At 47.8% G+C, this 14,332-nt stretch overlaps 1 protein-coding gene across 3 annotated transcripts in view; it reads right to left on the bottom strand.

The window, feature by feature from the left end:
- The window catches only part of stxbp4 (syntaxin binding protein 4), a 67,972-nt gene that overhangs the window by 27,537 nt on the left and 26,103 nt on the right, over nucleotides 1-14,332 (bottom strand). For 2 of the 3 annotated variants that reach the window (XM_061876014.1, XM_061876016.1), the window contains 7 exons: nucleotides 11,394-11,479; nucleotides 11,229-11,325; nucleotides 11,009-11,141; nucleotides 9,316-9,422; nucleotides 9,021-9,234; nucleotides 3,516-3,576; nucleotides 3,329-3,378 (listed from right to left, as the gene is read on the bottom strand). In XM_061876014.1, coding sequence (XP_061731998.1) covers nucleotides 3,329-3,378; nucleotides 3,516-3,576; nucleotides 9,021-9,234; nucleotides 9,316-9,422; nucleotides 11,009-11,141; nucleotides 11,229-11,325; nucleotides 11,394-11,479 — 748 coding nt within the window. Of the gene's footprint in view, nucleotides 1-3,328; nucleotides 3,379-3,515; nucleotides 3,577-9,020; nucleotides 9,235-9,315; nucleotides 9,423-11,008; nucleotides 11,326-11,393; nucleotides 11,480-14,332 lie in introns of all 3 variants that reach the window. The other variant, XM_061876015.1, reaches the window with a different exon arrangement.

Here is a 14,332-nt window from a genome sequence, read left to right as displayed (position 1 = left end):
ATCTGGTCCTTACGGGCACCACGTTGGTGACCCCTGCTCTATAAAGTTATTGTGACCCAAATTATCACGGTTATCGCTATCATCACGGTTTTGTTGAACATGCTCCAAAAGTACTTATACACACACGGCACTAAGTTGTTGTTTTTTTATTAATGGATTGACACAATATCTACTTTCAACGGTAGAAAAAAATATGAAATATTGTTCTGGCTTCTTAAGAGACATAATTTATTTATTTATTTAAACATGTTTATTTTCTTTCGTTTTAATGTATTACAATGTGTTTGAATGATAAACAAAAATCCGACTTTTGAGTGCATTTCTTCCGGTTAATATGACTTCACATGAGAACGTTGCTATCAACCCTTCGAGACCAGGACGGAATAAAGTCTATCAATTGAGTGACATTGGAACAAATTCCTAGAATTGATTCTAATTTAAAAAAAAAAGATTTTTTTTTTTTTAATCAATCCAACCAACCACTACACAACAATACCATAACAATGCAATCCAATTCCAAAACCAAACCTGAGCCAGCAACACTCAGAACTGCAATAAACAGAGCAATTGAGAGGAGACACAAACACCACACAGAACAAACCAAAAGTAGTGAAACAAAAATGAATATCATCAACAACAGTATCAATATTAGTTATAATTTCAGCATAGCAGTGATTAAAAATCCCTCATTGACATTATCATTAGACATTTATAAAAATAAACAAAAAGAACAATAGTGTCACAGTGGCTTACACTTGCATGGCATCTCATAAGCTGGACAACACACTGTGTCCAATGTTTGCACAAAGATAAGTCATATTTTTGCTTTGTTTAATAGTTAAAACAAATTTACTTTATTGCAATCAGTTGATAAAACATTGTCCTTTACAATTATAAAAGCTTTTTTTTTTTTTTTTTTTTTAAATCTACTACTCTGCTAGCATGTCAGCAGACTGGGGTAGATCCTGCTGAAATTCTATGTATTGGTGTTCTTGGGATGCAACTCAGTATTCTTCTTCCTCCAAACACCACCAGTTGAGTTTATACCAAAAAGGATACATGGATGATACAGCAGAGGATTGGGAGAATGTCATGTGGTCAGATGAAACCAAAATAGAACTTTTTGGTATAAACTCAACTGGTGGTGTTTGGAGGAAGAATACTGAGTTGCATCCCGAGAACACCATACCTACTGTGAAGCATGGGGGGTGGAAACATCATGCTTCGGGGCTGTTTTTCTGCTAAGGGGACAGGACGATTGATCCGTGTTAAGGAAAGAATGAATGGGGCCATGTATCGTGAGATTTGGAGACAAAACCTCCTTCCATCAGTGAGAGCTTCGAATGGTTGACCAAATACTTATTTTCCACCATCATTTACAAATAAATTCTTTAAAATTCCTACAATGTGAATTCCTGGATTTGTTTTTCACATTCTGTCTCTCACAGTTGAAGTGTACCTATGATGAAAATTACAGACCTCTGTCATCATTTTAAGTGGGAGAACTTGCACAATCGCTGGCTGACTAAATACTTTTTTGCCCCACTGTGTATATATCTCCTGATGATTGAGGGAACCCCTCATGAAACAGTTCTGTAGAGATGAAGTAGTCTTGTGATTTTTCCCACACCTACATATACACACATATATATATACATATATATATATATATGTATATATATATATATATATATACATACATACATACATACATGTACGAAGTGGCTAAGGAGAGGGAAGTTTGGGCTTCCCAGCTTAGGCTGCTGCCCCCGCGACCCGACCTCGGATAAGCGGAAGAAGATGGATGGATGGATGAATATTCTGTTGTATCATACTCGGGATGTAGTGTCTCCAAATAGAATAAAATACAATTTTAAAAAAGGATTAAAAAAAAGAAAAATGAATAAGATAAAAGTAATAAAAGGATACATGCGCTTGCTGTTTTATAATACTTACTCTTTTTGACTGCCAGTCGTTTTCTGGCTTGCACGTTAGGAACGGAAGAAAAATCAGTTCGAAACCTTTAAAAGTAGGGCGCCTCACGAACGCAGTACTCACGCCACGCCACAGGGGGCAACAGCGAGGATTATATGTCACGATGAAGCAGCAGTAATAGCGGAGTAGAAGAAGACCACTAGTTCAACCTTGAAAAAAAAAATCAAAACAAATTGCGAAAATTGGACTTTTAACAACGACTGGCATGAATATAAGTATAAATGTTTGGGCCCGACAAAGTGCTCAAGTCATTGTTTCCTGTCAGACTATTTAAGCGACAACGGTACAAATCCACACTTGTATGTGTCATCACGTAGCCTAGTCAAACTTTTAAAGGTAGATGTTGTGGTGAGTTTTTTTGTATTGAAATTGCTGACTTTGTGATGACTTTTGAATTTGTGGTCGTGTCATTGTTTTTGTCTGAGAGTAACTCTAATGATCAAAGATAGTTTAAGACATGAAGCGCTACATTTGACCATTAGAGGGCGACACCTTAGGTTTAACTGTGATGATGTAGCTCATTTCTATGTGCATAGTTTATTGTGTGAATGCATCAAGACTAAACCTATTTTATTCATGTAAAATACACAATGGACGTTATACTTTTGTCATGTTTATTTGTTTCTATTTTCAGTCTTACAAACCTAAATGAAGGATGAAGTGTAAAGAAATTCAATTGAGGAAGGAAAATAATTCAAAAGAAAAAACAAAAATCCTCAATAAAAATTCTGGAGCTTCTGTTTCTTCATGCTGTTAACTATTTGTTTAGCTGCTGTAAGCGATTATTGAGAGGAGAATAATGAATTTATTGACAGCGCGGTGTACTTTGTAAATATGTAAACATTGTCTCAGGGGAACCTAACCCGTGGAGGCACTTTCTGACCAAACAACAACATTTTAACATGCGGCCCCTGAGCCCTTGGGCTCTTCAGACTGCAGCCCTCTTCATGATGTAGTTGAATAGTCATGACGTCTCAAATAACTTAAGTATCGATATTTTGATTTAAAGAGTTGATATTAGCGCATTAGGATCTGGTATCGACAGCATCGATCTTTCAGTATGGATCTGCACATCAATAGTTTAGTTTAAAAGATGCTAGTGTCTCTTGTATTTGTGTTGGCATTAAGCTAGCCTCTCCAGTAAATGAGCAGTATCGATCATTTATCAAAGTATTAAGGACCATGGTCGATGATCATTTTATGTTTAAACTATAGTGCTAACCGTGTATCATTATGAGGGTTTATTGTTCCATCCCGTGTCTTTCAAGCAATTACAAAGGCAGCCATGTGGGTTTACTGCTCAACCAAAGAGTGGTATTGACAACATCGTCACCTGCTCCAGTCGCTCCAGTCTGACCACGGCACCGTCGCTGCTGGCGCCATCTTGCAAAAAAGAGAACATCATCACCAATCCGGCAAACAATTCATTGGAATAAATGTTTACAAAATGCACATTTATCAAAAGTAAAGGCACAATGGTTGTTATATGTAGATGTTGTACCTAATGAATTGGCCCATACCTGTGTTTGTAGCGGCCTCAGGTGTGGACGTCTGCTCTGGTCTGGCCGCAGACACTCGGACCTGCAAACATTGCACTTCAAACATCGTGCCGCACACCACCACGCCACTAAAAACTAGTAGTCGCTGTAGAAGTAGTACTTAATTGATGCCGCACACCACCACGCCACTAAAAACTAGTAGTAGCTGTAGAAGTGGTACTTAACTGATGCCGCACACCACCACGCCACTAAAAACTAGTAGGAGCTGTAGAAGTAGTACTTAACTGATGCCGCACACCACCACGCCACTAAAAACTAGTAGTCGCTGTAGAAGTAGTACTTAACTGATGCCGCACACCACCACGCCACTAAAAACTAGTAGTAGCTGTAGAAGTGGTACTTAACTGATGCCGCACACCACCACGCCACTAAAAACTAGTAGTAGCTGTAGAAGTAGTTCTTAACTGATGCCGCACACCACCACGCCACTAAAAACTAGTAGTAGCTGTAGAAGTGGTACTTAACTGATGCCGCACACCACCACGCCACTAAAAACTAGTAGTAGCTGTAGAAGTGGTACTTAACTGATGCCGCACACCACCACGCCACTAAAAACTAGTAGTAGCTGTAGAAGTAGTACTTAACTGATGCCGCACACCACCACGCCACTGAAAACTAGTAGTAGCTGTAGAAGTAGTACTTAACTGATGCCGCACACCACCACGCCACTAAAAACTAGTAGGAGCTGTAGAAGTAGTACTTAACTGATGCCACATACCACCACGCCACTAAAAACTAGTAGGAGCTGTAGAAGTAGTACTTAACTGATGCCGCACACCACCACGCCACTAAAAACTAGTAGTCGCTGTAGAAGTAGTACTTAACTGATGCTGCACACCACTACGCCACTAAAAACTAGTAGTAGCTGTAGAAGTGGTACTTAACTGATGCCGCACACCACCACGCCACTAAAAACTAGTAGGAGCTGTAGAAGTAGTATTTAACTGATGCCACACAGCAACACGCCACCATCAGCCACCAAAAACTAGTAGTAGTTGTAAAAGTAGTACTTAGATGATGCCGCAAACCACCACGCCACTAAAAACTAGTACTAGTTGTAGACGTAGTACTTAACGGATGCAGCACACCACCACGCCACTGTCAGCTACAACAAGTAGTACTGGTAGTAGTAGTAGAAGTAGTACTAAACTGATGCCGCACACCACCACACCACCAGCAGCTACAACTGCTAGTAATAGTACTAGTAGTAGTACTAGTAGTAGTAGTGGTGGTGGTGGTGCAGCAGGTGGTAACAGGTCTACATTCTAGTAGTAGTAGTAGTAGTGGTAGTAATAGTGGTGCAGCAGGTGGTAGCAGGTCTACATTCTAGTAGTAGTAGTACTACTAGTAGTAGTAGTAGCGGTGGTGCAGTAGGTGGTAGCAGGTCTACATTCTAGTAGTACTAGTACTAGTAGTAGTGGTGGTGCAGCAGGTGTTGACAGGTCTACATTCTACTAGTAGTAGTACTACTAGTAGTAGTAGTGGTGGTGCAGTAGGTGGTGGCAGGTCTACATTCTAGTAGTACTAGTACTAGTAGTAATAGTGGTGCAGCAGGTGGGGGCAGGTGTACATTCTAGTAGTAGTACTAGTACTAGTAGTAGTGGTGGTGGTGGTGTTGCAGGTGGTGGCAGGTCTACATTCTAGTAGTAGTACTAGTAGTTCTACTAGTAGTAGTAGTGGTGGTGTTGCAGCAGGTGGTAGCAGGTCTACATTCTAGTAGTAGTACTAATAGTAGTAGTGGTGGTGCAGCAGGTCTACATTCTAGTAGTAGTACTAATAGTAGTAGTGGTGGTGCAGCAGGTGGTGGCAGGTCTACATTCTAGTAGTAGTACTAGTAGTAGTGGTGGTGCAGCAGGTGGTAGCAGGTCTACATTCCAGTAGTAGTAATAGTAGTAGTGGTGGTGCAGCAGGGGTACATTCTAGTAGTAGTACTAATAGTAGTGGTGGTGCAGCAGGTCTACATTCTAGTAGTAGTACTAATAGTAGTGGTGGTGCAGCAGGTGGTGGCAGGTCTACATTCTAGTAGTAGAACTAGTAGTAGTAGTGGTGGTGCAGCAGGTGGTAGCAGGTCTACATTCTAGTAGTAGTACTAGTAGTAGTGGTGGTGCAGCAGGTGGTAGCAGGTCTACATTCTAGTAGTAGTACTAATAGTAGTGGTGGTGCAGCAGGTCTACATTCTAGTAGTAGTACTAATAGTAGTGGTGGTGCAGCAGGTGGTGGCAGGTCTACATTCTAGTAGTAGTACTAATAGTAGTGGTGGTGCAGCAGGTCTACATTCTAGTATTAGTACTAATAGTAGTGGTGGTGCAGAAGTGGTAGCAGGTCTACATTCTAGTAGTAGTACTAATAGTAGTGGTGGTGCAGCAGGTGGTGGCAGGTCTACATTCTAGTAGTAGTACTAATAGTAGTGGTGGTGCAGCAGGTCTACATTCTAGTATTAGTACTAGTAGTAGTAGTGGTGGTGCAGAAGTGGTAGCAGGTCTACATTCTAGTAGTAGTACTAATAGTAGTGGTGGTGCAGCAGGTCTACATTCTAGTATTAGTACTAGTAGTAGTAGTGGTGGTGCAGCAGGTGGTAGCAGGTCTACATTCTAGTAGTAGTACTAATAGTAGTGGTGGTGCAGCAGGTCTACATTCTAGTAGTAGTACTAATAGTAGTGGTGGTGCAGAAGTGGTGGCAGGTCTACATTCTAGTAGTAGAACTAGTAGTAGTAGTGGTGGTGCAGCAGGTGGTAGCAGGTCTACATTCTAGTAGTAGTACTAGTAGTAGTGGTGGTGCAGCAGGTGGTAGCAGGTCTACATTCTAGTAGTAGTACTAATAGTAGTGGTGGTGCAGCAGGTCTACATTCTAGTAGTAGTACTAATAGTAGTGGTGGTGCAGCAGGTGGTGGCAGGTCTACATTCTAGTAGTAGTACTAATAGTAGTGGTGGTGCAGCAGGTCTACATTCTAGTATTAGTACTAATAGTAGTGGTGGTGCAGAAGTGGTAGCAGGTCTACATTCTAGTAGTAGTACTAATAGTAGTGGTGGTGCAGCAGGTGGTGGCAGGTCTACATTCTAGTAGTAGTACTAATAGTAGTGGTGGTGCAGCAGGTCTACATTCTAGTATTAGTACTAGTAGTAGTAGTGGTGGTGCAGAAGTGGTAGCAGGTCTACATTCTAGTAGTAGTACTAATAGTAGTGGTGGTGCAGCAGGTCTACATTCTAGTATTAGTACTAGTAGTAGTAGTGGTGGTGCAGAAGTGGTAGCAGGTCTACATTCTAGTAGTAGTACTAATAGTAGTGGTGGTGCAGCAGGTCTACATTCTAGTATTAGTACTAGTAGTAGTAGTGGTGGTGCAGCAGGTGGTAGCAGGTCTACATTCTAGTAGTAGTACTAATAGTAGTGGTGGTGCAGCAGGTCTACATTCTAGTAGTAGTACTAGTAGTAGTAGTAGTGGTGGTGCAGCAGGTGGTAGCAGGTCTACATTCTAGTAGTAGTACTAATAGTAGTAGTAGTGGTGCAGCAGGTGGTAGCAGGTCTACATTCTAGTAGTAGTACTAATAGTAGTAGTGGTGGTGCAGCAGGTGGTAGCAGGTCTACATTCTAGTATTAGTACTAGTAGTAGTAGTGGTGCAGCAGGTGGTAGCAGGTCTACATTCTAGTAGTAGTACTAGTAGTAGTAGTAGTGGTGGTGCAGCAGGTGGTAGCAGGTCTACATTCTAGTAGTAGTACTAATAGTAGTAGTGGTGGTGCAGCAGGTGGTAGCAGGTCTACATTCTAGTATTAGTACTAGTAGTAGTAGTGGTGCAGCAGGTGGTAGCAGGTCTACATTCTAGTAGTAGTACTAGTAGTAGTGGTGGTGCAGCAGGTCTACATTCTAGTATTAGTACTAGTAGTAGTAGTGGTGGTGCAGCAGGTCTACATTCTAGTATTAGTACTAGTAGTAGTGGTGGTGCAGAAGTGGTAGCAGGTCTACATTCTAGTAGTAGTACTAGTAGTAGTAGTGGTGGTGCAGCAGGTGGTAGCAGGTCTACATTCTAGTAGTAGTACTAGTAGTAGTGGTGGTGCAGAAGTGGTAGCAGGTCTACATTCTAGTAGTAGTACTAATAGTAGTGGTGGTGCAGCAGGTCTACATTCTAGTATTAGTACTAGTAGTAGTAGTGGTGGTGCAGCAGGTGGTAGCAGGTCTACATTCTAGTAGTAGTACTAATAGTAGTGGTGGTGCAGCAGGTCTACATTCTAGTAGTAGTACTAGTAGTAGTAGTAGTGGTGGTGCAGCAGGTGGTAGCAGGTCTACATTCTAGTAGTAGTACTAATAGTAGTAGTAGTGGTGCAGCAGGTGGTAGCAGGTCTACATTCTAGTAGTAGTACTAATAGTAGTAGTGGTGGTGCAGCAGGTGGTAGCAGGTCTACATTCTAGTATTAGTACTAGTAGTAGTAGTGGTGCAGCAGGTGGTAGCAGGTCTACATTCTAGTAGTAGTACTAGTAGTAGTAGTAGTGGTGGTGCAGCAGGTGGTAGCAGGTCTACATTCTAGTAGTAGTACTAATAGTAGTAGTGGTGGTGCAGCAGGTGGTAGCAGGTCTACATTCTAGTATTAGTACTAGTAGTAGTAGTGGTGCAGCAGGTGGTAGCAGGTCTACATTCTAGTAGTAGTACTAGTAGTAGTGGTGGTGCAGCAGGTCTACATTCTAGTATTAGTACTAGTAGTAGTAGTGGTGGTGCAGCAGGTCTACATTCTAGTATTAGTACTAGTAGTAGTGGTGGTGCAGAAGTGGTAGCAGGTCTACATTCTAGTAGTAGTACTAGTAGTAGTAGTGGTGGTGCAGCAGGTGGTAGCAGGTCTACATTCTAGTAGTAGTACTAGTAGTAGTGGTGGTGCAGAAGTGGTAGCAGGTCTACATTCTAGTAGTAGTACTAATAGTAGTGGTGGTGCAGCAGGTCTACATTCTAGTAGTAGTACTAGTAGTAGTAGTGGTGGTGCATCAGGTGGTAGCAGGTCTACATTCTAGTATTAGTACTAGTAGTAGTAGTGGTGGTGCAGCAGGTCTACATTCTAGTATTAGTACTAGTAGTAGTAGTGGTGGTGCAGAAGTGGTAGCAGGTCTACATTCTAGTAGTAGTACTAATAGTAGTGGTGGTGCAGCAGGTCTACATTCTAGTAGTAGTACTAGTAGTAGTAGTGGTGGTGCAGCAGGTGGTAGCAGGTCTACATTCTAGTAGTAGTACTAGTAGTAGTGGTGGTGCAGCAGGTCTACATTCTAGTAGTAGTACTAATAGTAGTGGTGGTGCAGCAGGTCTACATTCTAGTAGTAGTACTAATAGTAGTGGTGGTGCAGCAGGTGGTAGCAGGTCTACTTTCTAGTAGTAGTACTAATAGTAGTGGTGGTAGCAGGTCTACATTCTAGTATTAGTACTAATAGTAGTGGTGGTGCAGAAGTGGTAGCAGATCTACATAGAATATTCCAGAAGAAGCGTGCTGACCTGGCTGAGGTTGAGCGTGGGCAGGGTCTCACTGGCAGGGTTCCTGCAGGACGTGATCTTAGTGTTCACCACTGGTGGGGGCGGACCTGCTATCAGGCCCGGGGGCCTCGCTTGGGCTCCACAGCCCTGCACGGAGATGGGACTGTGGGGCCCGCTGCCGGAGCTGGAGGAAGTGCGCCGCCGGATGAAAGCCACTTCCACGGTGGGATCTGGTCTGCGGTGTGGTGCATCAAAAGAAGAAGAAGAAGGTCACATTCATTATGATGATGATGATTGACAAGATGGCAGTGAAGACCTGAGTCTGGTGCGTGTCAGGATGCTCCTGGCCTCCTCGTACGTCACTCCAATGAGAGACTCCTTGTTGATGGACACCAGCTGGTCTCCCACCTGCAGCCGGCCGTCCTTTAACACACACCAGGAAGTGCTTACAGGTGGACTCACACATACCAGGAAGTGCTTACAGCTGGACTCACACACACCAGGAAGTGTTTACAGCTGGACTCACACGCACCAGGAAGTAGTTACAGCTGGACTCACACACACCAGGGAGTGGCTACAGGTGTACTCACACACACCAGGGAGTGGCTACAGGTGTACTCACACACACCAGGAAGTGGCTACAGGTGTATTCACACACATCAGGAAGTGGCTACAGGTGTATTCACACACACCAGGAAGTGCTTACAGGTGGACTCACACATACCAGGAAGTGCTTACAGCTGGACTCACACACACCAGGAAGTGTTTACAGCTGGACTCACACACACCAGGAAGTGCTTACACGTGGACTCACACACACCAGGAAGTGCTTACAGGTGTACTCACACACACCAGGAAGTGGCTACAGGTGTACTCACACACACCAGGAAGTGGCTACAGGTGTACTCACACACACCAGGAAGTGCTTACAGGTGGACTCACACATACCAGGAAGTGCTTACAGCTGGACTCACACACACCAGGAAGTGTTTACAGCTGGACTCACACACACCAGGAAGTGCTTACACGTGGACTCACACACACCAGGTAGTGCTTACAGGTGGACTCACACACACCAGGAAGTACTTACAGATGGACTCACACACACCAGGAAGTGGCTACAGGTGTACTCACTCACACCAGGAAGTGGCTACAGGTGTACTCACACACACCAGGAAGTGCTTACAGGTGGACTCACACATACCAGGAAGTGCTTACAGCTGGACTCACACACACCAGGAAGTGTTTACAGCTGGACTCACACACACCAGGAAGTGCTTACACGTGGACTCACACACACCAGGAAGTGCTTACATGTGGACTCACACACACCAGGTAGTGCTTACAGGTGGACTCACACACACCAGGAAGTGGCTACAGGTGTACTCACACACACCAGGAAGTGGCTACAGGTGTACTCACACACACCAGGAAGTGGCTACAGGTGTACTCACACACACCAGGAAGTGGCTACAGGTGTACTCACACATACCAGGAAGTGGCTACAGGTGTACTCACACACACCAGGAAGTGCTTACAGGTGGACTCACACACAACAGGAATTGGCTACAGGTGTACTCACACACACCAGGAAGTGGCTACAAGTGGACTCACACACACCAGGAAGTGGCTACAGGTGTACTCACACACACCAGGAAGTGGCTACAGGTGTACTCACACACACCAGGAAGTGCTTACAGGTGGACTCACACACAGCAGGAAGTGGCTACAGGTGTACTCTCACTCACACACCCACACACACACACACACACACACACACACACACACACACACACACACACACACATCATCTCAATGGTGATGTAAGACATGAGAATTTAACTTCCTGAAAAGGGTCCAGCCATGTGTATTTTCATTTAGCTCACTTCCTGTATCTGAGTAGCCATTTGACTTAGGACTTTGTGAACCTGCAGGTCTGCACTGTGGGATAAATAAACCCTCGTTGTGTTTAAAGACTCCAAGTGTGGGAGTGGGGACCCCCTGCTGACCTTCTGGCAGTCTCCTCCACACACCACCTCCTGGATGGACACCATGGGACCCTCAGCACGGTTGGAACCCCCCTGGATGACCAGGCCCAGTCCGCTCCCCTTGGCGATGCAGATCAGCTGGATGACGTGGTCGCTGCGGAGAGGGGGAGGGTAAGGTCGGATCAGGTCTAGTCCTGTACCACAGCAAGGAAAAGGATTTCTCGAGTATCTGGGGACCCACCTGTAGGAGGGGGCGTGGCTAGAGACCCCCTCTTTGGGACTGAGGAGCTGGGGGCTCTCAGACCTGGAGGAGGAAGACGACGTGTCCGGCAACTTCCCTGCCAAGACAAGACCACCTTGAGTCTGGGTCCTCAGGGGCCACCAGCGGGCGGCGCTGTTGGAGTACCTGCTGATGGCGGCGTTGGCGAGATGCCACCTGAGGATGCGAACGGGCCGGAGCCGTACTTCTCCATCAGCTCCACAAACTCCCGCCTAAAGGACACAGAATCCCTTAGCAAACTTTGTCCCCTGAGGGGCCACTGACCGGCAAATCCAAGGATGCCGGGGCCATTTTGGTACAATACTTACATTTTTCTCCCAAAACAGATGAGACATTACCTTCTTAAAGACTTTTACATAAAATTCAATTGGCATTTTCCACAACTCCACTAAATTTGGACTTTTTAGAATTTGTTTGTCGACAGGAGCTGTATCATCTTGATACTTATTGACCATCACCCGCCCTGCTATACTTCTGATTGGCCCTCAGCTATTTTCGCCTGACCAATCAGAACGGAGGGGGCGTGTAAGCATAACTGCCCACAAAGTGCCAAAACGAAGACGGCGCGCGCACATAGGCACCTCGCGCGCGCACAAAGGCACCTCGCGCGCACGCGCACAAAGACACCTCGCGCGCGCACAAAGACACCTCGCGCGCGCACAAAGACACCTCGCGCGCGCACAAAAACACCTCGCACGCGCAAAAAGGCTCCGCGTGCGCGTGCACAAAGACACCTCGCGCGCGCACAATGACACCTCGCACGCGCACAAAGACACCTCGCACGCGCACAAAGACACCTCGCGCGCGCACAAAGACACCTCGCGCGCGCACAAAGACACCTCGCGCGCGCACAAAGACACCTCGCACGCGCACAAAGACACCTCGCGCGCGCACAAAGACACCTCGCACGCGCACAAAGACACCTCGCGCGCGCACAAAGACACCTCGCGCGCGCACAAAGACACCTCGCGCGCGCACAAAGACACCTCGCGCGCGCACAAAGACACCTCGCACGCGCACAAAGACACCTCGCACGCGCACAAAGACACCTCGCACGCGCAAAAAGGCTCCGCGTGCACAAAGACACCTCGCGCGCGCACAATGACACCTCGCGCGCGCACAATGACACCTCGCACGCGCACAAAGACACCTCGCACGCGCACAAAGACCTCGCACGCGCACAAAGACACCTCGCGCGCGCACAAAGACCTCGCACGCGCACAAAGACACCTCGCACGCGCACAAAGACACCTCGCACGCGCACAAAGACACCTCGCACGCGCACAAAGACACCTCGCACGCGCACAAAGACACCTCGCGCGCGCACAATGACACCTCGCACGCGCACAAAGACACCTCGCACGCGCACAAAGACACCTCGCACGCGCACAAAGACACCTCGCGCGCGCACAAAGACACCTCGCACGCGCAAAAAGGCTCCGCGTGCGCGTGCACAAAGACACCTCGCGCGCGCACAATGACACCTCGCACGCGCACAAAGACACCTCGCACGCGCACAAAGACACCTCGCGCGCGCACAATGACACCTCGCACGCGCACAAAGACACCTCGCGCGCGCACAATGACACCTCGCACGCGCACAAAGACACCTCGCACGCGCACAAAGACACCTCGCACGCGCACAAAGACACCTCGCACGCGCAAAAAGGCTCCGCGTGCGCGTGCACAAAGACACCTCGCGCGCGCACAATGACACCTCGCACGCGCACAAAGACACCTCGCGCGCGCACAATGACACCTCGCACGCGCACAAAGACACCTCGCACGCGCACAAAGACACCTCGCACGCGCACAAAGACACCTCGCACGCGCACAAAAACACCTCGCGCGCGCAAAAAGGCTCCGCGTGCGCGTGCACAAAGACACCTCGCGCGCGCACAATGACACCTCGCACGCGCACAAAGACACCTCGCACGCGCACAAAGACACCTCGCGCGCGCACAAAGACACCTCGCGCGCGCACAAAGACACCTCGCGCGCGCACAAAGACACCTCGCGCGCACAAAGACACCTCGCGCGCGCACAAAGACACCTCGCGCGCGCACAAAGACACCTCGCGCGCGCACAAAGACACCTCGCACGCGCACAAAGACACCTCGCACGCGCACAAAGACACCTCGCACGCGCAAAAAGGCTCCGCGTGCGCGTGCACAAAGACACCTCGCGCGCGCACAATGACACCTCGCACGCGCACAAAGACACCTCGCACGCGCACAAAGACACCTCGCACGCGCACAAAGACACCTCGCACGCGCACAAAGACACCTCGCACGCGCACAAAAACACCTCGCGCGCGCAAAAAGGCTCCGCGTGCGCGTGCACAAAGACACCTCGCGCGCGCACAATGACACCTCGCACGCGCACAATGACACCTCGCACGCGCACAAAGACACCTCGCGCGCGCACAAAGACACCTCGCGCGCGCACAAAGACACCTCGCGCGCGCACAAAGACACCTCGCGCGCGCACAAAGACACCTCGCGCGCGCGCACAAAGACACCTCGCACGCGCACAAAGACACCTCGCACGCGCAAAAAGGCTCCGCGTGCGCGTGCACAAAGACACCTCGCGCGCGCACAATGACACCTCGCACGCGCACAAAGACACCTCGCGCGCGCACAAAGACACCTCGCACGCGCAAAAAGGCTCCGCGTGCGCGTGCACAAAGACACCTCGCGCGCGCACAATGACACCTCGCACGCGCACAAAGACACCTCGCACGCGCACAAAGACACCTCGCACGCGCACAAAGACACCTCGCGCGCGCACAAAGACACCTCGCACGCGCAAAAAGGCTCCGCGTGCGCGTGCACAAAGACACCTCGCGCGCGCACAATGACACCTCGCACGCGCACAAAGACACCTCGCACGCGCACAAAGACACCTCGCACGCGCACAAAGACACCTCGCGCGCGCACAATGACACCTCGCACGCGCACAAAGACACCTCGCACGCGCACAAAGACACCTCGCACGCGCACAAAGACACCTCGCACGCGCAAAAAGGCTCCGCGTGCGCGTGCACAAAGACACCTCGCGCGCGC

This window comes from Nerophis ophidion, linkage group LG17 (genome assembly GCF_033978795.1).
Source record: "Nerophis ophidion isolate RoL-2023_Sa linkage group LG17, RoL_Noph_v1.0, whole genome shotgun sequence".
NCBI classification, from domain to species: domain Eukaryota; kingdom Metazoa; phylum Chordata; class Actinopteri; order Syngnathiformes; family Syngnathidae; genus Nerophis; species Nerophis ophidion.
Note: the sequence above shows the minus strand (reverse complement) of the source record. Positions and strands in the feature narration are given on the sequence as shown.